This window comes from Bombyx mandarina, chromosome 16 (genome assembly GCF_030267445.1).
Source record: "Bombyx mandarina strain Sakado chromosome 16, ASM3026744v2".
In the NCBI taxonomy this organism is placed as follows: Eukaryota; Metazoa; Arthropoda; class Insecta; order Lepidoptera; family Bombycidae; genus Bombyx; species Bombyx mandarina.
Genome location: NC_143222.1, coordinates 5,000,288 through 5,022,180, shown reverse-complemented (window position 1 = coordinate 5,022,180; position 21,893 = coordinate 5,000,288). Strand labels below are relative to the sequence as shown.

Sequence of the window (21,893 nt, the reverse complement as noted above, 5' to 3'; positions counted from 1 at the left end):
CTTAAAGGTCTCAGTTACCAGGTCATAAAATTCCTTAAAAAAAATCGCTTCAGTAATAGCAACGCTTGCGCGTATTAACAGTTACCAATGGTAACCGTTGCTATAAGACTGGCACTTACGCAGTAAAGAGTGACGTAAGCATTTCTGTATCCCTCGGAAATGTGACTTCTTTTATTGCGAGTGGTTACCGTTGCTCTTGTCGTCAGCAAGGCCAGAGACACAGCCAAGTCGCGGTCTAGCGCTGAGTACCTTGAGGTACCTTCAGCAAGCCTCGCTTGATGGACATGTCATAGCGCTTGGGAAGTACCGTCAAGGGGAGTTCATTCCATAGCCCGATTCCATAGGCACTTTTCTGAAAGCACACTGTCTATAAACGTAGCCGTTCCAGATAGTATGAATGAGGCCGCTGAGTTTGTCACCGAATCTTCTCAGCGGGTCGCGATTCCGATCCGGTAGCTTCATTCACGAAGCAGGTGCTCTTGAGCTGTTAGGTTTCCTTCAGAGGCGCTCGGGTAGCTGTTAGCAAATCCCAACCCTCCTGGCTAAGCCTTTGTCCGCCCTGTCCTAGTGAAACTGGATCCTAAAAAAAAATATGGACGAATTCTACTCCGGTGGTGAGAGTAATGGTAAAAAGAATATGATAAGATCGTCTCGAACAATTCTTTCAAGCACTCTCCGTGACGTGAACGACGTGTTTTATTAATTCTGAATAACAAAATTAACTTCGACGAAACAAACACACGTCTAGTACCACCTACTTATCAGACGTTGCGTTGACCCCAGGATTGGTAATTTTTTTCATAAATTAATTAATGTTTCGCCCACTTTTACCACAAATTATGATAGCGAGCGATTTTAAAAATAAACCCCTTAAAAAAATGCAACTAAATCAAAGCAAAGTGTAAATTTGAAATCGGCCCTTTTTTTTTATTGCTTAGATGGATGCACGAGCTCACAGCCCACCTGGTGTTAAGTGGTTACTGGAGCCCATAGACATCTACAACGTAAATGCGCCACCCATCTTGAGGTATAAGTTCTAAGGTCTTAATGTAGTCACAACGGCTGCCCCACCCTTCAAACCGAAACGTATTACTGCTTCACGGCAGAAATACTCGGGGTGGTGGTACCTATACGTGCGGACTCACAAGTGGTAATGCGAAAGTACCACTGAAAACATTCGATAAACCGGTATGTTCAGAGTCCCGATAAGTATCGTAATTGAAGAGTGCAAAAGCTCATGCATTAGCTAGGCCTCAGAACGGCCCCAGTCTGGAGATACTGCAGAGAGGAAAATCCTCAACACATAACGCGTGTTGGTGTGTTTTAGTTATTCATAAGTTCGAAAGCACATGCTCTTCTCTAATACTGTTTTTCATTATCTTCGTTAAGTTCTTTTAATTGAATTTTGTCAGTAAGCTTTTGTAATTAAATATTTGATATTTCGAATATCATGAGAGTATTCGATGCGATACGAATTCAAGTTTTAAGATACTAGGTTGATGCACTGTAGTTAATCTTAAAATTTATTTTTATTTTTATTTGTTATAATTATTTGAGTTTATTATCTATCAAGCAGTGAACTTGTAAGGGCACCTTTTTTCGTTGCTATCATTATCTTTGTGTGTGAATTACTGGATACAGCGATTTCTTCTAAAGGTAGAATCCATATCAAGATGTTAAATAAATTTGTATAAAATACTAGATTTTAATGTCGATCAAAAACACAAAATACATAGATGGAGTTTAGATGCATTCTTTTACAAACGTATTTACTGTTAAATATTAATGTTTAATTTTTAATGTAAAACTGTTAAATTTAATTTGTTATAATCTGTTAAATTTTCACGGCTCCACATACATTTCTTTTATATATATAATTTTTTTTTTGTTTCAAGTCGTCGTGGCCTAAAGGATAAAACGTCCGGTGCATTCGTATATAGCGATGCACCGGTGTTCGAATCACGCAGGCGGGTACCAATTTTTCTAATGAAATACGTACATTACAAATGTTCACGATTGACTTCCACTGTGAAGGAATAACATCGTGTAATAAAAATTAAACCCGCAAAATTATAATTTGCGTAATCACTGGTGGTAGGACCTCTTGTGAGCAGTAATGCGTTTCGGTTTGAAGGGTGGGGTAGCCGTTGTAACTATACTGAGACCTTAGAACTTATATCTCAAGGTGGGTGGCACATTTACATTGTAGATGTTTATGGGCTCCAGTAACCACTTAACACCAGGTGGGCTGTGAGCTCGTCCACCCATCTAAGCAATAAAAAAAAATACATTGCAAAGATTTTTATTGATGGGTTCTGTGAATTTAAATGCTTCCAATTCTAGTAGGACTTTAGCTGGTGTTTTATCTGAGGCTGAGCAAGTTCCTTTGAGAGGACTGTCTTGCATCAGCTATATCAATTAAAATTTAACGAAGAGAGCTCCACGGTAAAAATCATCATGCTTTTGCTCCCAATGTCGTCATTTAAAGTCGTTTAAGGTCATTTCGATTTCGTGAAACAGCAATGGAAAGCGAAACCATTGTTTTGTGTCGGTTGAATTGTTTCGTCTTACATTACGTGCAGTACCATATACCTACGTATGTGGTAGGGCGAAATCAAGTGGATCTTTAGTTTAACAAAAAAACACTCGTTATAACGTCATGTCAATCGATGACTCTCATATAAATTTTTCTAATATTAAATCTTTAATAAAACGAAACAATCAATTTGATTTTTTTTTGTTAAATTTAATTAGACACAAGACGAGCAACGCGTCCGCGCCGGGGTGGCGGCGGGGGGCGGCGGGCCCGTGCGGACTCACAAGAGGTCCTAGCACCAGTAATTCGATTAATAGAAAAAATTATGGGTACCATGAGATTATTTACATGTAATAACGATACCCCCTAAATTGATTGTAATGTGACAGTGTGAACTTAATTTCAAAAAAAAACGATCTTCCAACACATATGTATGTAAACATTTTAGTGAAATAGGTAAAATTTATTTATTTTTACAAACTGTACTGTTACACTAGTGTATACAATTTAAAATATATTTGAACATTTTATGGTATAAATATTCTTAAAGCAATTTTCGTTCGGGCTAAATCATATGTTTGTCTAACGTAACAGAACAAAAAGACTACGTATCGACATGATCTCATTGAAACAAACACTACCAACACGAATGTCATCAAATCACAACACTATTGTCTCTAAACATTACGTTAGACAACAATCCTCTTCTTTATCATTCGTTCAAAATCCAATACAAAGCCCAGTCGAGTCGATTTAATTACCTGTAGCGTGTTTTCTGAAATTTAGATGTGATGTTAACGCTGAATCTGATATTGGTGCTAGGATTAGCAATCAAGGTATTTTTATATATTTATTTTGTGTTTTTTTTTTCTCTACCTAAGCTGATAGCCTTGGGAGGCTATATCAGCGTCGCCTTAACTAGTAGATGAGCTCACGGGGCTCAAACCTGATGACGTTGCTAACACGAACCCTAGCAAGAGCCGTGCTTCACAGAATCTACCACCGGAACGGAAACGCGACCCACTGAGAAGATCCGGCGAGAAACTCAGTGGGCGGTATCTGAGGGTTAATTTACTCGTCGAGCCCTTCGTCGCAAGCGACGGGTTCGACGAGAACGATGACCGGTGCTTGAGGAACCTAAAAGCACCGTTAGTGGATCGGGAGGATCCGAGATGACGTGTTTGGGGCGACGTCTACTGCTTTCCATTCTGTCCGCAAGATCGGGAATGAATTTTGTGTAATACACATCAGTATATACTTTGAAAATGTAAATGAAATTGTTAACGGTTAAGTTTTACAATGTTTCTTTTAATTGCATTAACCCGGTTACCGGAGCCAAAGTGCATCACATGAATGCCACTGTTAACCTTGAGACAATGAGGTTTGAGCATCAATTCTGTAACGACTATCCTATCCGGCTAGCTTGTGACAGAAATAAGCAGAGTGGTGGTAGGTACCTAGTCGCGCGGTCTCACAAGATGCAATACCTACGTTTCGGTTTGGGTCAAATGTGTTTGAATAGTTGTAAAAATGCAAAAGAAAATAATAATGCGAAATCTTCGAACCTCTGGGCTTACGGAGGGAGGATCAGAGAGAACCTCTGTTTTTACCGTATATTTCATGGGGAGTTCTCTGAGGAATTGTTCGAGATGATCTCTCCATCTCCTTTTTACCATCACACCGCTCACCACCAGAGCAGAGTTCATCCATACTATCTGAAACCACTGCATTCATCGACAGTGCAAGTCCAGAGATATTTTCTGCCGCGTACCATCCGGCTCTGGAATGAGCTCCCCTCTGCAGTATTTCACGAGCGCTATGACGTCTTTCTTCAAAGGAAGCTTGCAGAGAGTACTGAGCGGTAGGCAGCAACTTGGCTATGCCCTTGGCATTGCTGAGGTCTATGAGGAACGGTAGCCACTCACCATCAGATCAGCCTTAAGCTCGTCTGTCTAAAAAGGCAACAATAAAAAGAATTCCTTGCCTGTCGCTAACTGTAACGTTATCATTAAAGTATAAAATAATGTTCCAAATTATTAATATTCATTTTATTTTAATTGGTTGTTATTTAGACGCGACATTGAAGAGGACAAGCGATTGAATGAACTTAAAGAATGTCGAGATAAAAATAATTCATTTTTGACTTCTGAAGAACTATTTTAAGATAATGTTACATTATTATTGATTACCTACGTTTTCTTTCACCTTTAAATTATTAGGTATATAGCAGACCACGAAAAAGTGTATAAATAATTGATTTAAATAATGGTTTTCAGTAACAATTAGTAGTTAAAAAGGATTAGGAGAAGAATTTTATTTTACTGGTGGTAGGACCTCTTGTTAGTCCGCACGGGTAGGTACCACCACCCCGCTTATTTCTGCCGTGAAGCAGTAATGCGTTTCGGTTTGAAGAGTGGGGCAGCCGTTGTAACTATACTGAGACCTTAGAACTTATATCTCAAGGTGGGTGGCGCATTTAACTTGTAGATGTCTATGGGCTCCAGTAACCACTTAATACCAGGTGGGCTGTGAGCTCGTCCACCCATCTAAGCGATAAAAAAAAAAAAAAATATTCTGATTTCACTCTACAACGTTTTTGTTAAATGAACATAACTCTATTGACTGTCCGAATTCTCTTTAAAGAAAACAAGTTGAAGTATGAAACGCGAGGTCATTGAATTATTGATAGTTTGGCATTTATCTTACATCAACGGACTTCGGTCCTCTCTAAGTTTTCTACAGTGTGTTCCCGGGGGAGTGCAAATGTTTGCACTCCCCTGGGAACACAAACGCAAATGGGTGCATAGCACAATGTTGTGCTATGCACACATTTGCTAAATGCCCGAATTATTTATAATCTTCAATGTTTCTTCCAAATACGTAACAATAAAAAGCAATAGAGTAACTAATACAATTTATCAAAATACCCTTATTATTGTACGTTGCGGATTTCTCATAAAAAGCATCAGGCGTTTCGTCATGTTTTGTGACGTTGAAACTATTGCTTTAAAAAGTCAATTCATACAAGGTGGGCATATGTTACCGATGATTAATTCAGTTGAAAGTGAATTCGGGAAAGAAGTCTCTGTTGTATTGTATGACTGGACAAGATTTTAGTTTTGAGTTTTTTTCCTACTTAACAATTAGAAGACTGGTGGGCAATTCTGGTTTCAACTAAGTGGATGACGAGCTCAGGGGGGGGGGGTCAGCCTGAGAGACGCTGCTAGCATCTGCCCTAGGTAGGGCAGAGCTTTTCTGAATCTACTACCGGATCGGAATCGCGACTCACTAATATGATTCGGTGAGATAGTAAGGGGATAGTGTTAAGTGCTAACGGGGACTTATAGACATCTCAACGTAAAGCCGCGACTCATTTTGATCCTGAGGTCGTTTCCACCTTTCAAATTATTAATATTGATTTTATTAGTTTGTCTCACCAAATTTAATGTCATAACAATCTTTTCATATTATCATTTACTGTAACATTGCGTTTAAGTTTGTCTTCTAAAGTGTATACCAATTACCTTGATGTCTTTCTGAACTCCAGGTGATACATTCAAGCCATTCGAAAGCTGACCTAGAAGAAATACCTTTGTCAAAATCTCTTGGATATTCAATAAGGAAGAAGCTTACTGGTTCTTTAGAAGATGATCGTTTAAATAAAGAGTTTATGGAGCAATACCAGGAAATGCTGAAAGCCAGTCAGGAGTCTTTGGGAACCGTCGATGAGCTGACTCGGAATATGAGAGGGGTGGTTGATGATGAAGACATCAACGTTTTGAAAAGTGGTTAGTTGATTTATTCTTCTTCTCCGTCATTATCTCATTGTTGAGGATCGTGAATCTTCTGTAGTCTTGCCACTGTTTCTCTTCAGCTAATATTTTTTTTATAGCTTAGATGTGTGGACGAGTTAACGGCCCACCTGGTGTTTAGTGGTTACCGGAGGCCATAGACATCTACAGCGAAAATGCCGCCCCCACTTCGAGACATGAGTTTTGAGGTCTGACTTTTTACAGTACAACGGCTGTCCCACCCTTCAAACCGAAAAGCATTACTGCTTCACGGCAGGAATAGGTAGGGTGGTGGTACCTACCCGTGCGGACTCAAAAGACGTCCTACCACCAGAATTTTATTTACATTTATTTATAATTATAATTTATTTATAATCTAATGCAGCTTGATGGACAATTTTCACAAATTCAGGTTTTTAGCAACGTCATCATGTTTTATTTTGTTTATTAACCGCCTTTTTTGTTGTTTTTTGTTTTTTAATCGAGGCACACGGTTTCAAATGAAGCCTGAACAGATAGCGTGTATAGAGGATTGAAGAAGGAATTAGGAAAAATAAATCTTAACACAAATCACTAACAATTAATCAGCAAATATTCATTTTCCTAACATTGATGCTTAGGTACCAATAGCGCTGGGGGCTTTGCAACTTCAACACATTCTCAACACGAGATAATCGCAAATTTGAGACGAGTACCTCTTAATTCTATTTTAAGTACATACATTAACAATTCGTTGTCATAGAGAAATGCATCTTAAGGTCTCTAATAATAAGGCGACTTTTACAGCGGAGCAGGCAGACCATCGCCGGCGTGCTCCTGAGATCCAGTCTGAATTTCGGAAGAGACACGCCAGGTCACAAGCGATCCGCAAGAAGAAATTAAGCGTACAAAGTCTCAAGAATCACGTACAGCACTCAAAGAAACATAGTTTGGATTGATCATCATCAACGGGATTTTATTGATAGTGGCTTGATAATATTGATGATAGGTATATTTTTTATAAGCGACGGGAGAAAGCGGAAATGTCTTCTGTCGGAACTTGAATTTTGGAAAACTTTATACCCCTTTTTACGAAGATCGCGCTGACGGATTAGAATGAAATTTCCCACACTTATAGAGAATACAGAGAAGAAGTGCAGAATGCTATTTTTTTTTTAATTATGCATAAAAATACATTAAATCAATAAAGAAAACATTACACACACTACCATGTATTTGACACACACACATTTAAATACTCTTTGTTTATGTCAAACTTTTCTTATTGCTTATAGTCTGTGGTCAAATTGAGAATAGGTTAAATATTGTTTGTCTTTATTGATATTTTTCTATAGTGTAGTCTTGGCGAAATTTGTGATTATAGAAGTTTAATAGTCTTTGAAAATAGAATCATAAAAGTGTACAAACTTACAATTTCAATTAATTATAGTCTAATTTCGACTATTGCGGGACCACTAGTTCTTATAAATACGGTATGAATTTTCATCTTTCTAACTTTTGAAATAGTTTTATAGCTCTGGTGTAAATTTGGGTTTTTCGAGTTACTACAGTAAAATTCCGCTTTCTACCGTCGATAAAACAAATTTAATAAAGAGAGTACTTGTAAAACGTGAAATGCTTTTAAAGTAATTAATAAACTTACACATTTTCATTATTTTTATGTCGAAGACACTAACTTGGTTTTTATCTAAATAAATACTATTATAGTTTAAAAAAACAAAAAAAAAACGCTTTTATAGAAAGTCCAACTAAAAAATAGAAAATAAATTTTAATAAATTTTAATTAAAAATAGTGTAAGAAAAAATAATTTTATTGTAAAAAAAGCGTGGGGTGCATGGTATCAGTAGTTATAAATATTTTATGAACAGATATGAGTAGAAGGGTTATTTTGATAATATCCTGAAAAGCAGTAGATGACGTTATTTATATACGCGATTATGTCATTGTGTATATGGGCACAAAGGCCGCTATTGGCAATAATTGACATGATATATAGTTTAGTTTATTCTATGTTATTTTATTTATTGATTATTAGCAAGATGAAACTGTTATTCTACCATATTTGATATTAGATAGACGCTGTCTTGATGTGAAAATGTTCAGAAATAATGTTAGTTTGTACTATTCAAATGTAATTTATGTAAAATATATTAATGTTAGAGTGATGTAAAAATCACTAAAATATTTATTGTGAACTAGCTGACCCGGCTGACTTCGTAGTGCCTCAATCGATAAATAAAAGACCTAAACTTTTGTGTAAAATAAACTTAAAACACGCAAAAGGAATCCGTCCGACGGGGGACACATCAAAGGAAAAACAAAATTGTTATTTTTATTTCATTCCGAGCATTTCCATATTTATCTTTACCTTTTAAACCTTCTCTGGACTTCCACAAATAATTCAAGACCAAAATTAGCAAAGTCGGTCCAGCCGTTCTCGAGTTTTAGCGAGACTATCGAACAGCAATTCATTTATATATACCTAGTTAGGTCATAAATTCTGTCACATGTTTAATGTAAAATAATTGAAACAAGTTTATTCATTATGTAACCATTCATATACCAAAATGAACTTAACAAAACATAGATGCTTATGACACTAAAGTTTATTCAAAATTACCTCCGTGATTTTGAATACAGGCCTTCAATCTGCGCGGCCAGTCGTCTATCGCAGCACGAACGAGGTCCATGTCAATATCGGCGGCTGCCTTAATCAAGGATGTCTTGAGTGACTCCAAATTGGGATGAGGCTTTGAGCACGCCTTTTCCTCCAAGTGATGCCATATCTTGTAATCTAACGGATTCAAATCTGGACTGGAGGAGGGCCAGTCTTCGTGCCGGATGAAGTCGATTTCACGCGCCGGCAGCCAGTCTTGTGTGCTCTTCGCTCTATGAGCTGGCGCCGAATCTTTTTGGAATACCCAGAGCCTGTTATTGAACATGGTATGAGAAACAGGTTCCACAAGGTTCGTCAGGACTGTATTTTGATACACAACTGCATTCGTTTTTACACCTTTCTCACAAAAATGTACCTCTGTTAAGCCCCAATAAGAAACTCCCAACCATACCATGAGCGAGGACGGAAAATGACCTCGTTGGACACGCGGAATACGGTTGCTCGCTTCTTCACTACTGTGTGCGTACACCTTATCATTTTGTTTGTTGTAGCTCTCTTCTACGGTAAAAATTTTTTCATCCGAAAAAAGAATTTCCCGATATTTTTTTCCCGCGTACCGCTTCAACAAAGCGCGGCATCTCTTCAGTCTCAGGTCCATTAGACGAGCATTCAAACGATGTCCTGTTTTTCTTCGATATGCCCGAAGCCCTAAGTCTTCATTTAACACCCTTTTCACCGTGGTTCTGCTTAACCCCATCTGAAGGGCCAACAGTTTCTGCTTACGTTTGGGATTTCTTTGAATTCGCGCCTTCACAGCTTTTATCACTGCTGGAGTCCTAACAGACCGAGGGCGACCACTTCTTGACCTGTCATATACACTAGAGTCTTCATTGTATCGTTTGATGGTACGATAAACAAATCTTTTGGTTATATTCAAATTTTTCAGTATGTTAAAAATTTGAATTGGCGCGTAACCGCAACGATGCAACGCGATAACTGCAACACGGTCTTCTTTAAGCGTCCACTCCATATTTAAAAATGAGTAAAATTCTAAAAGTATACATTTTTATTTTCATGAACAATTCGAAATTCGAATTCAATAAACTTTTTTGTGACCAGCATTCTAAAAGAAAAGTTTTTACTGTGTGACAATACTTATGACCTGACTAGTTATATATCGATCACGGAATAGATAAATAAGGTTGGAATGGTAATGTAGGCGGGGCAAGCGTGCCACGGTTATGATTGTACAAACGTAACTCGACCGACTCAGTCATTCACCGCGCTTAGTGTGTTTCGGACTTTCGGACTACTTGGGCCAACAGATCTGTGCTTTATAATGCCGTGTTGTGCAATTATAACGTGTAAAACGAAAAGTGAGACCTCAAGTATAGAGCGAGGAGGTATATCTTTCCATCGGTAAGTCGAAATTACCATTTAATTACAATATTATTTGTCTAAAACATAAAAATATACTGATCATTATGAAATTCCAAACATTAACAACATTATTGCCTCAAGTTATAAATAACATACATTGCGCGATGTGTACTCGCCCAATCAACGCAATGACCAAGTCCGCTTGCAATGAATTACATGCATTGCGTTCTCTCACTTCAATATTTGAAATTTCGGCCTTTGCCCTGATTGGCCCGACGCTAGTTCGATAGTGAGGTGACCTGTTAATGTTATGTTATACGGTTAAATAAAATCATCGACAGATTTCTCGACTTTACATTTGACATGGATAATTTTAGTATTTTTATATTTAATTAATTATACCTAATATATTCTTAGTTAGACATATTTTGAGTAAATTAAATATTATTATTATTGAAATATTATCATTGAATTAATGTGAAGGTATAATATAAAGGGACATGTAGACCTCTGATTTACGGGTATTTACTATATTGTCTAAGACGTATTAAAATCTAAGTAAAATGCTATTTGACTTATGCAATAAATTATAAATTTTAGGTTTCCTAAAGAACCTAACGCCAGGGAACAATGGATTAATGTGACAGGTAGAGGAAACTGGATGCCGACAAAGACGAGTACTATTTGCTCTAAACATTTTACGGAAAATGATTTTATCATAAAAAAATTAGGCTATAGGTACATAAACCAGGGGCAATCCCAACACAAAAAATTGTTACGGATTAATAGATCCATACGAAGGATTGCGGTTGAAGATGATGACGATGATAATGATATAATAACGAAGATATATGTATGTATGATGATAATAACGAAGAGGATATTAACGAATTTTTTAATACTATCTCAGATTTTAGCAATCAAATCATTAGTCATATTGCAGGATACATAGCGCATATTTTAATTAAAAAATTAGATTGCGATATATGCATTGGAGCGCTATTGTCCAATAGCATAAACGAAGAACATAAATTTATAGTGGCTAAAGATAAGGGTGGCTTGTTATATCCGTCAAAAGATTTGATACAGATCTGTAAAATATCAGAATCTGTTATCAAAGTTTATACGGAAACCCTACGTAATATAAATAAAAAAATGTTAGTGACAAAAATTATGCGTAACTTTGTAGGTAGTGAAATATTTAAGAACATAATTTATCATCAAATTGGCCAATACCCTACAGCAGACCACGTCACAGACCTCACCAAAGCAATAATTGAAAAATATATTAACGTGAGATTACACTTTATTTTGAAAAATTCATTCGCAGTTAATAGTAAGCGCCAACTGCTTAATAAATACATTTTATTTCAGGGACAGTGATTATTTGTATTTAATAAAAGTAAAATAGTTTAAATATTTATTTCATGTTTTATTTTTCCTCAAACATTCATCAGATAACTTATCGATAAAGAATATCGACTTTATCAAGCACTAGCGTGTATGAACATTTTTATTGCCTTTTTGCATGTGTGAGTGTGTATGCCTACGGAAGTTTAGTGCTAGCTGCGAACGAATATCTGCCCTGAGATTTGTGTGTGGATGTTTTTGTTGTGTGCGAAATGATTGTAATCATAGTCTGCGTATGTGTTGAAATTAAAATAGTGGGGGTAAAGCGGCGACACTGGTCCTGATACAAATTTAGAGCAAAGGCCTTTCCAACCTTATTTATCTATTCCGTGATATCGATTGTAAGCTACATTTTATTGATTGTTTCGCAGTAATTCCATTTGTTTGTATAAAAGAAGATTTAGTTGCTATAATCAAACACAAAATGGCTAATAGGGAATATGCATGTTTTTTTTAAACGATTCTACTAGTTATTACTTTACCAAGATCATCATCGTATTTTTCTAATAAAATCACTCTCATTTTGGGGCGATTTAAACACGGTCATTTTGGTACGCTTTTTCTGTGACGTCAGATTACTGACGAATTCGATATCAAAAACGGAGCGAAGTTCACAACGTTATGGCTCCTCCTGACAATCGGCCATGATGGGCCAACAAATGATCGTCCATCATCGCCGCCATGATCGGGCAGCCCTCTACACAATCGTGAACGTTCATTTACTGACTGTCTACTGGTATTTTAAGACGTCTAGGTATCGATAATGGAAATCGAGGAGATCGCGGCTACGGCAATATTTTTAGTTAGCTCATTTAGTAAATGTGCGCGAAAAAAGAATCGTGAAAACTTTTTTTTATTGCCCTTGTAGACATACGAGCATACGGCCCACCTGATGGTGAGTGTCGCCCATGGATTTCAGCAATGCTAGGAGCAAAGCCAAGCCGCTGCCCACGGATAACGATAAACAAGATGGAGGAAGAGAAGATGGTGGATGGTGGCTATCAATCGGAACAAAACGGGGTCCATGCAACCATAGTTTTGTAGTCGACACAATTGACACACACTCGAGACAACTACATCCTGACTAATCGGCGCTGATGTGAACGCTCACACAATCATGGGCCATCATTCCTTTGATCTACCGACACAGCGCCGATTGCGCACGATCATACGCGATGATGGCCGATCACACACATTTATGCCCTCTACACTATCGTGAGCTTCCATAATCGACCATCATGGCCGATTGTGAAGAGGAGTCATTAGAAAGTGTGTCGGCACCTTTGTTGGAAAGTTTGCTTACGTTTGCCGCTAGGAGCGCTGTTTCAACTGCATACTTGAGATAACTTTTACGCTATCGAAAACGTTAAAAAACTCGCACTAACTAAACTCGCACACTGCAGGGTGTTTGGTACCTATGTCATGAAGCACATTATTGAATGAGAGAGGCTTGCCTTCAGTTTGCTATAGTCATCTACAAATTCATTATATTACCCGTGAGGGTCATGACTACACAGGTATGTAAGTACGTAGTGCTTGTTAAAACTGTAATGAAATGGGAAGATTTCCATTCGATTGTGTAGCTCCTGAAAAATAAATTATAGCAATTGCCTTTAATTAGATTCTGCTATGGAGACGTTTATTTCTTAATAATAAAATATTCTTAATATCTAAATTTTTTACTGGTGGTAGGACCTCTTGTGAGTCCGCACGGGTAGGTACCACTGCCCCGCCTATTTCTGCCGTGAAGCAGTAATGCGTTTCGGTTTGAAGGGTGGGGTAGCCGTTGTAACTATACTGAGACCTTAGAACTTATATCTCAATGTGTGTGACGCATTTACGTTGTAGATGTCTATGGATTCCAGTAACCACTTAACACCAGGTGGGCTGTGAGCTTGTCCACACACCTAGGCAAAAAAAATAAAAAATAAAACGCATTGTTGATTTTAATATACATATGTACCGGTGGTAGATTCTGCGGGGCGCTGTTCTTGCTAGGGCTAGTGTTAAAAAAAAATTCTGGTTGAACCCGTGAGCTCACCAACCGGTCCGGGCTTGGCTAGAATAGCCCCTTAGCTTACCAGCGCATAGGTAGGGCTTAAAGAGTTTAGATTGTAATAACAATGGATTAGAAGAAGCCTTATGGCATAACAACCTTGCGTGCTTAGGTTGGAGTATTAGGTGAATTGTGTATCGTCTCTCCCACAACACAATCCTGAACACACGAGACCAGTGATGGTTTACGCCAAGGCGCGAGAGGCCGAGCGGCATAATTTGGGGGCGGCAAAATTTTTTGAATGCTAAAATTTCAGAGACGAAAATTGGTAAAGTTTATTAGTTATTTATAGTGGTAGTATTATTATTATTATTATTAATAATAAAATTTATTCTAACATTAAGAGTGGCGCTGGGCTTAGGGCGGCATCAAACCAAATTCCGTTACCGAACAATACTTCTTCGTAAAAATATGCATGATGCTTGTACCTAACTAAGTTCACATAACGACCGCTAGCACGTTTTTCTGTCTATAATGCACGAAGTTACCCATAGACACGCCCACTGAGTTTCTCGCCGGGTCTTCTCAGTGGGTCGCGTTTTCGATCTGGTGGTAGATTCTGCAAAGTACTGATCTTGCTAAGGCCAGTGCTAGCAACACTTCTGGTTTGAGCCCCGGGGGCTCACCTACACGCTAGGGTAAAGCTGAATTTTGAAATAGCCTTAAGGCTATCAGTATATGTAGGAAAAAAAAACAATGTGACGTACAAAAGCTGCCTGGTTGAAATATTTCAATTGATTTAGCATTGGGATCGTGGCGCATAAAACAAAACCTATTCCATCGTTGCAGTTTTATTGTCCTCTTCCAAAATCTTCTCTATTAAGCCGAATTTACATTACGAAATTAGTGGCGTGAAATTAATTTCGTGACATTAGTTTTACCAACAGTTTTACGTGTAATTTAATACTTTCGTAATGCATGCATTAATTTCATGCATGAAAATTAGTTTCGTGCCCTGCGCGATTTTTTGGTGAAATTAGTGTCATGCTACTAATTTCATAGTGTAGACGCGACGTGAAACTAATGTCATAGATTATACACTTAATATAATTTTTTAAATCGTTTTTGGTTTGGTCTCGGTTTGTGAGCTATTTTACGATTTAGTATCAATTTGGAGCAACTTTTAGTTTGTGAGAATATTAGACGATTAGGCATTAAGAAACTGTTTCGAATTCTCTGTAGACATAACTTGGCTCCAATACTTTTTCTTCGATAAAGTTTCGTATGCCTGTGTATATTGTTTTCATTACTTACAGAAAGTTTATTATTAATAGTCAGCATGCCTCGAAGATCAAGAATGAAATTTTATTTCGGATGCCTTGGTAACGGTGAGTTTGCACTATTTTCCCGCTATATCATTTGCTAACAGAAATATTATTAATTATATATTTGAATGAAGTTTGATAATAGAACAAATTGAGGGATTTAATAAATGGAAATCTGTACTAAGTGCAGAATCTCAGGAAAACAGTGAAAAATATATGTATAACAACATTCGCCTTTGCAACAGACATTTTGAAAAGTGCTTCATACTACCATCAAATAGACTTATAACAATATTAATTTATTTGTTTGTAAATATTTCAGACCAAAATTATGCAGCTCACATCGAAATTGATCAGCCACAGTTGCTGAGTGGAATTGTGCTGACTTCAAGTATGAATAATATGACAAAAATTGAAAGTGTATCATACAGAAGTAGGTGCCAATATCTGTCTTTTTTAATAAACTACTCTAATACTGAACATAAAACTATTCATGACTAAAACCCATATTTGAATAGTTTGTCAAGTATATTTGATTTTGAATTATACACTTTTCTTTTCAGAATTTTAGAGGAGCTCAAATTATAATTTGACAAATTATTTGATTCATTTAATGGTCATTCTTATCAAAATTCGCCAAAACAATACAAAAACTGCTTAAAAAGAAATTCTCATTTTAATTTATGGCATGATTTACTGCCTATATTAGAGTCTATTAAATTCAAATCAGTTGTTATAAAAAATAATGTAGTAAATATTAAACACAAATCAATTCTTTCAATCCAAAACTGGATCCATAACATCAAAGTATTTAAAGAATTGTGGCATTTTTTAAATCAATACCACAATATCTGCAATTTACTAACTAGAAATTTGAATCAAGATCCATTGGAGAATTTCTTTAGTAGTAATAGATGTAACGGTTTTGGAAATATTAATCCTAATTGTAGTCAATTTATTAGTGCTTTTAAAACATTGCTCATTAATAATTTTGGTTCACCTCATTCTCTAGGAGCGAATTGTGAGAAAGACAACACTAATCCAATGAAAATCTTTACAAAGTTTTTCAATCAGAAGTCTAATGACATTCTCAAAATAGATTATTCTATTGATACTGAGCAATTGATATTAGTGGTGGGTCAATTAAAAAGTAGCGATTGTTTGATTTATGCTGAATTAAAGAAATATGTATCAGGATATATTATAAAAAAATGTTAATCAAAGATTTTTACTGGATGTACTGCCTGCATGCATGATTTAGCTGAAAACAATTTAGACATTAATTCTTTTATCTATGAGATTATATTATTATTATAACAAAAAATATAGAAAATAAATGATTTTTTTTAAATTAACTTGGTTAGTATAATTATAAATCATTTTGATTTCTTGGTGGTAAAATAGAATATTTTTACTATACAAGAATACTGCAACTTCTGACTGGAATATAAATGGTTGAGGTAGGGCATATTGTAAAGTTATACCGATATAAAGTATCACCATCTTGCTTATTTCTGTCGGGAAGCAGTCATGGTTTCCTATTTAAATAAAATACAGCACAATTGATCTCACATCCAAAGTTAGATGATGGCATTCACGTTTTGTTTTCTGGTGTTTGATAACCTAGTTACACCAAGTGGCCTGTGACCACGTTCATCCTTCTACCATATATATATATAAATTTTTTTGTAGACAAATGTTCGATAATGACAAAATTTTATGGAAAAATTATAAGGAGCACATAAAATGTCTGAAACATGAAAATTAAGATTGATGCACTATATTTGAAGCAGAAGGTTATGTAAGTATGATTAGATTAACACTCAATTTTTCATGGTCGTATTTTTTCAATATTTGTTACATACTTAAGATACTTTGTTTCTTTCTCCTTTTCAGAAGAAGAACTGATTCAGCAAGGAATGTGAACTCACAAGGGATCTTAATTTTTTTTTTAATATGTTTATGATTTATAAATTAATAATTGAAATAGTTCATATGAACTAAATTGATACCAATTTTGTTTTAAAATAGGTTGTTTAGTTCTTATAGTTATAGTATATTACATTTGAATAGTTGTTGTAATTAGTAAGTTAGTAATATATGAAAACACTGATATAAATTTTTGTAAATAACCTTTTGTAAATTCTACGAGAAGATGATTTTAATTAATGGTAATTCAAAAGCATTATTGTGGAATATATTAGCTAAGTCGTGTTTTCTGTATGAGCAGATATAAACGAAAATGCCCAAACATGATTACGTTTCTTACATTTTCATTCTGTGAAATCAATATGCTTGTGACTGAGTATATTAAAAATTTATTAAAACTTAAGTGATAGACAGCGACCCCTATGGCACCGCTAAAGTTTATAAGCACTGGTGACCACTTATCACGAGCCGGGCTGCGTACTCGTTTGCCGTTGAGGGCAATAAAAATTTTCGAAACCCTTTCTTAGATGTAATATTAATGTACATTTAATTTGGATTAAAAGATAAATTTACATTTTATGTTTGCATGTGTATGTTTATAATTCATTTGCATGTAACGAACATCAGTTTCTTTTGTAACAAAATTCAAACTAATGGTTTGCAATGAATGTAATTAACTTTAAGATGATTTTCTTTCAATCTGCTGTTTGTTTCATCTAGTATTACCAAAGCTAAAGCTTCAGAAACGTCAGAATAGAAATAAATTAGAAGGGAAATAAAACTATAACTATTGTAATCATGTCTAAGATTTCTATAAGCGTCATTAAGTACAAACTATCAATATTTAAGAGTACTTTAAATCATCATTACAATTTTTCCACATTTTTTTTTTTCAAATTATGTAAAAAACCTTTTGTGCAGAACAAAATGTCACATATTATGAACAATTGTGGGTTAATTGTTTCTTAAATGTGTAAATATTTATAAGAGTGCTAAGAATAATTTAGTATTCACTTTAGTGTGTGTATTATCTCTACAATGCTAGTTTGAATGACAATTATTGTATGACGAAGCATAGGTAGTGTTTATAGATGTAAGATTTTCGTACAAGGTCATGATCTGTCATGATCAACTTTAAGCAAGAACTGCTATCATTGTGAAACAAATTTATTAAATTTAATTCAAATTGTCTACTATGTTTGTAATGGAAAGCTGACATGTTTATATATCGCACGAATGACTTAATTGAGATGGAATGATTTGATTATCTAGACTTATTTAACTTTTAGATAACTTTCGATTTAATGTTATTAAGTACTCTAGTAGGATTAATCTAGAGGAGTTATTGTTATTCGAAATTTTATACAATTGTACGTTCATACTATCTTTTAACAGTAAATTGTTTGTAATATAGGAAAATTAAATAGCTTACAGAGAATTACAGCTTTTTATTTTAAAAAACTGTTTTCTCTCTGTATGAAAAGGTCTTATCGATTAGAATGCTGAACACAATCAAACGTTCTTTAATATTTCATAAGTACTACCGGGAATTTCAGCGATTCTAAAAGATAAGATTTTTTCATAAAGAGAGTTAATTATAAAAAATATTAAAATTACTAAAAAAGCCACCTGGTGGGGGGTAGGGAGACTAATAATCGACAGCAGCGACGCCTGCTGTCCTGGGCTCTAACTAAAACAAAAATAAAAATGAGAGTTGCGCATCTATCTCAAATATATTAAATATATTAAGTGTATAATCTATGATTAAAGCGTCAGGTACCATGCCATGGGGTAAATTGGGATCCTGGGGTAAATTGGGACAAACCTGCGGAAGATTCTCACAGTACCTGTAGCACGGAATCTACCTAATTTTGTTTATGTTAATATTTATCAATGTATAGAAGAAAAACCAAGTTAACTATGGAAGTACTAAATATCAGTTAAGTTGGTCCCAAAAATTCGTCAAATTAAATTGAAAATAGTGATTGAAAAGTGCGTTTTAAAACAGCTTAAAGAACTTTTAAAAAAAGTAATATTATCGTTGTTTTTTCAATAAGATCACAGTTTATATAAGTTTTTAATACACCTGGAAATACCACAACAAACGGTAAGTTGCAATATTCTTATTTTAAATACAATATTTCGACAAAATATAAAATGTATATTTTTTCCTTTCTTTTTGGGGACAATTGGGACGTATGTGGGGTAATTTGGACCGAGACTGGAAAAATTAGGGACGAGAAAACACAAAATTGGAACGCCAAAAGACAAAATAGGGATGGCTTGTTAGGGTTGTCACTGATATCTTATAATATATTTTTAGCCTATACTATCACTCAATTGCGAATTGTAAAGAAGGTTAATGTGTTTATCAGTTAGTTTATGTAAGTACTATAGGTAAAAGAAAAGTATATATATAATTACATTTTTTCGCGACATTTACCTTGTAATATCTGCCCGGTCGTATGTCCTTTATAGCAATAAAATAAAATTAAAAAGAACTCAAACGATTTTGTTATTTCAGAATCTATTCACGCGTCGAATCATGATTTTTTTAACATTCACAACGCACAGACAAATAAAAACAGGCCTCAGATTTTAAATGTAACATTAATTATTAAAAATCCGAGATATCTAGGTTCCAATTATGAGTGAGTGAATTAATTGAGTTTAGTTATTTAGCTCAGAAAGAATTTCTTTTATTTTTGTTATTATAGGCAGTAATCAGATAAATCTGCTTTTTTATCTTATTCACCTGATATCTTACTCTTGCTCAAAGATTATTTTGAAAATGTTGATTAAATAAAATTGTATTATTGCATTTCCAGTCCTTTTGTTTTCTATTTTTTATTCTATTTTATGATTTTGTTTCAGAGTTGTGATTCTTAAGGAAATGAAATAATAATTTTCTAAAATATAACATGCACATACTTTTTTTGATCATAGGAATTGTTGATTATCATTCACGTCACATCGCTTCGGAATAGAAACCAGCTTAATTTACACTATGTTGTGTATTGTGCTTAAATTATGGATTGTATTCATCATTTCGGTCCATATAAATAATTGTATGGCACCTACCTACCTACCTATATATCGCAGTACCGCGAACTGACAACCCTTACAAATATCCCAATTTAACCCTTACCCGTGTCAATTTACCCCTAATGCGGGGTAAATTGGGATGGCCATTATTTTTCCGATTATATCTTTAAATTGAATAATTAAAATAATGTAACGGTTTTTATCACCTAGGTACGTTCAAGACTCAACTTATTTCTTTGGTTGAGCAGTGACTATTTAATTGGAACTATTTTAAAATTCAATCTGAAGTTCGATTTTGTCCCTATTTACCCCATTTTACGGTACGCCATTTTGAAAACTACAAACTACTACAAAGTTGCCAATCCAAAGTAAAATATTTCTAAAATTTGGTTTTAGTAGCAGTTTATTTCCATGATACTGTTTATTTTCCTAACAGAAATATCATTTAATGTAACATAAGACATGTTGGATTTTTGTTAAAAATAAAAAATATTGATAAGTACGGTTTATGTTTCTAACATATATTTTTTTTGTTTCTGAAATAATTCCAACTTCTACCAACGATAGCATTTTTTATTGAGTCAGAACTCATATCTGCCATCTAGTGAATTTATTAGATCATTAATGCCTAAACGTTACAAAAATGACGTCGCCACAGGAGTAAGATGACGCTAGTTGTATGTTATTTTCCTTTGTATGGGAGTTGCACCCCCCTGACTAATGTCGCGAAAGAGCCTGCGCTGTGCGGACGTGTGTATTGTTAGTTCGGACGCGCTTCGAGCGTTGAAAATGGCAAACCAATGATGGAGTACAGAAAAAAATATAGATCTTATTAATGAATATCAATGACAAGGGTCCCAAAACACCTATAGTAAAAAATCAAAATTATCTTCACTCATTCGAAAATAGTTTTTATAACTCTCAGGATCTTCATCTGCTAATTCAGAGACTAACTTCATTGCACCTAAATGCCTTCTTGTTGACCATTCTGGAATCTACCAACTTTTTTTTTTCTTGATAGTCTTTTTTTAAGTTTATAGGTACCTATATAAGCATTTCTTTAGCTTCATTGAATATAGCAAATTATAGCTTTGATGCTAAAGGCGCCATGGTTACTGCGATACTGTGGATTTCGCGACACTAATTTTTTAACGATATTACTTTCGCATATATCGAAACTACTTTCGTGAAACTGAGCTCAACATGCATGACACTAATTTCGTAATGTAAACTCGGCATTATTAAAATAACTGACACATTTTTTACAACTTTTTCATTCATTCATTCAATCGACCTCGCCATCTTGCTTTTCTATTTCATTCTTTTCTCTCTTTCTTACCGTTCTCTCGCTCACACCTTACGCTCCGTTTCACACTGCTTTCATACGTTCCGTTCTTACCAATCCCACATCCAAAATGCGTGTTCAACAATATTATCACTGTACGCTATCAATGTTACGACTTCACGATAAGACGTCTGCGGTAACGTTATTCAAAACAAAGCGCTCACTGGTCCGAAAATAGCTTTACAGTCATTCGGATTAACCTTTGTAAATGAATTATCTATTAACTAAAAAAATATAAGTGAAGCACAGGGGCTGGTCACACGTTTACCTTTTCCAGAATTTGTAATTTACGTAATTAATAAATACTTAATCGAGATTACTCATATACGTTGAGTTTCAAAGTGGATGATAAGTCGAACAAATGAAAGCCCATAGAGGCTCCGATAACTACTCAGCTTCAGGTGAGCCGCGAGCTCGTTCATCCATTTGCGCACTAATAAATGTTCTCTTAATAAGTTACTTACTAGCTGTACCCGTTCGCTTCGCTGGACATTTAAAATTAACATTATTATTTCTCA

General features: G+C 35.2%; 1 protein-coding gene and 1 long non-coding RNA gene across 2 annotated transcripts; one reads left to right on the top strand and one right to left on the bottom strand.

Annotated features, from left to right (window-relative positions):
- Positions 1-3,102: 3,102 nt before the first annotated feature.
- On the top strand, positions 3,103-18,420 carry LOC149501251 (uncharacterized). The gene is made up of 7 exons (XM_089733973.1): positions 3,103-3,372; positions 6,084-6,324; positions 7,114-10,364; positions 10,926-15,119; positions 15,379-15,489; positions 16,749-16,857; positions 16,953-18,420. Exons 1-3 carry the CDS (start codon positions 3,328-3,330, stop codon positions 7,263-7,265), a joined length of 438 nt encoding a protein of 145 aa, XP_089590099.1. The 5' UTR covers positions 3,103-3,327; the 3' UTR covers positions 7,266-10,364; positions 10,926-15,119; positions 15,379-15,489; positions 16,749-16,857; positions 16,953-18,420.
- Positions 15,980-16,755, bottom strand: LOC149501252 (uncharacterized). Its single transcript, XR_016324403.1, has 2 exons — positions 16,629-16,755; positions 15,980-16,317 (listed from the first exon to the last, which is right to left on the bottom strand). It is a non-coding gene; the product is annotated as an uncharacterized LOC149501252 (long non-coding RNA).
- Positions 18,421-21,893: the final 3,473 nt, after the last annotated feature.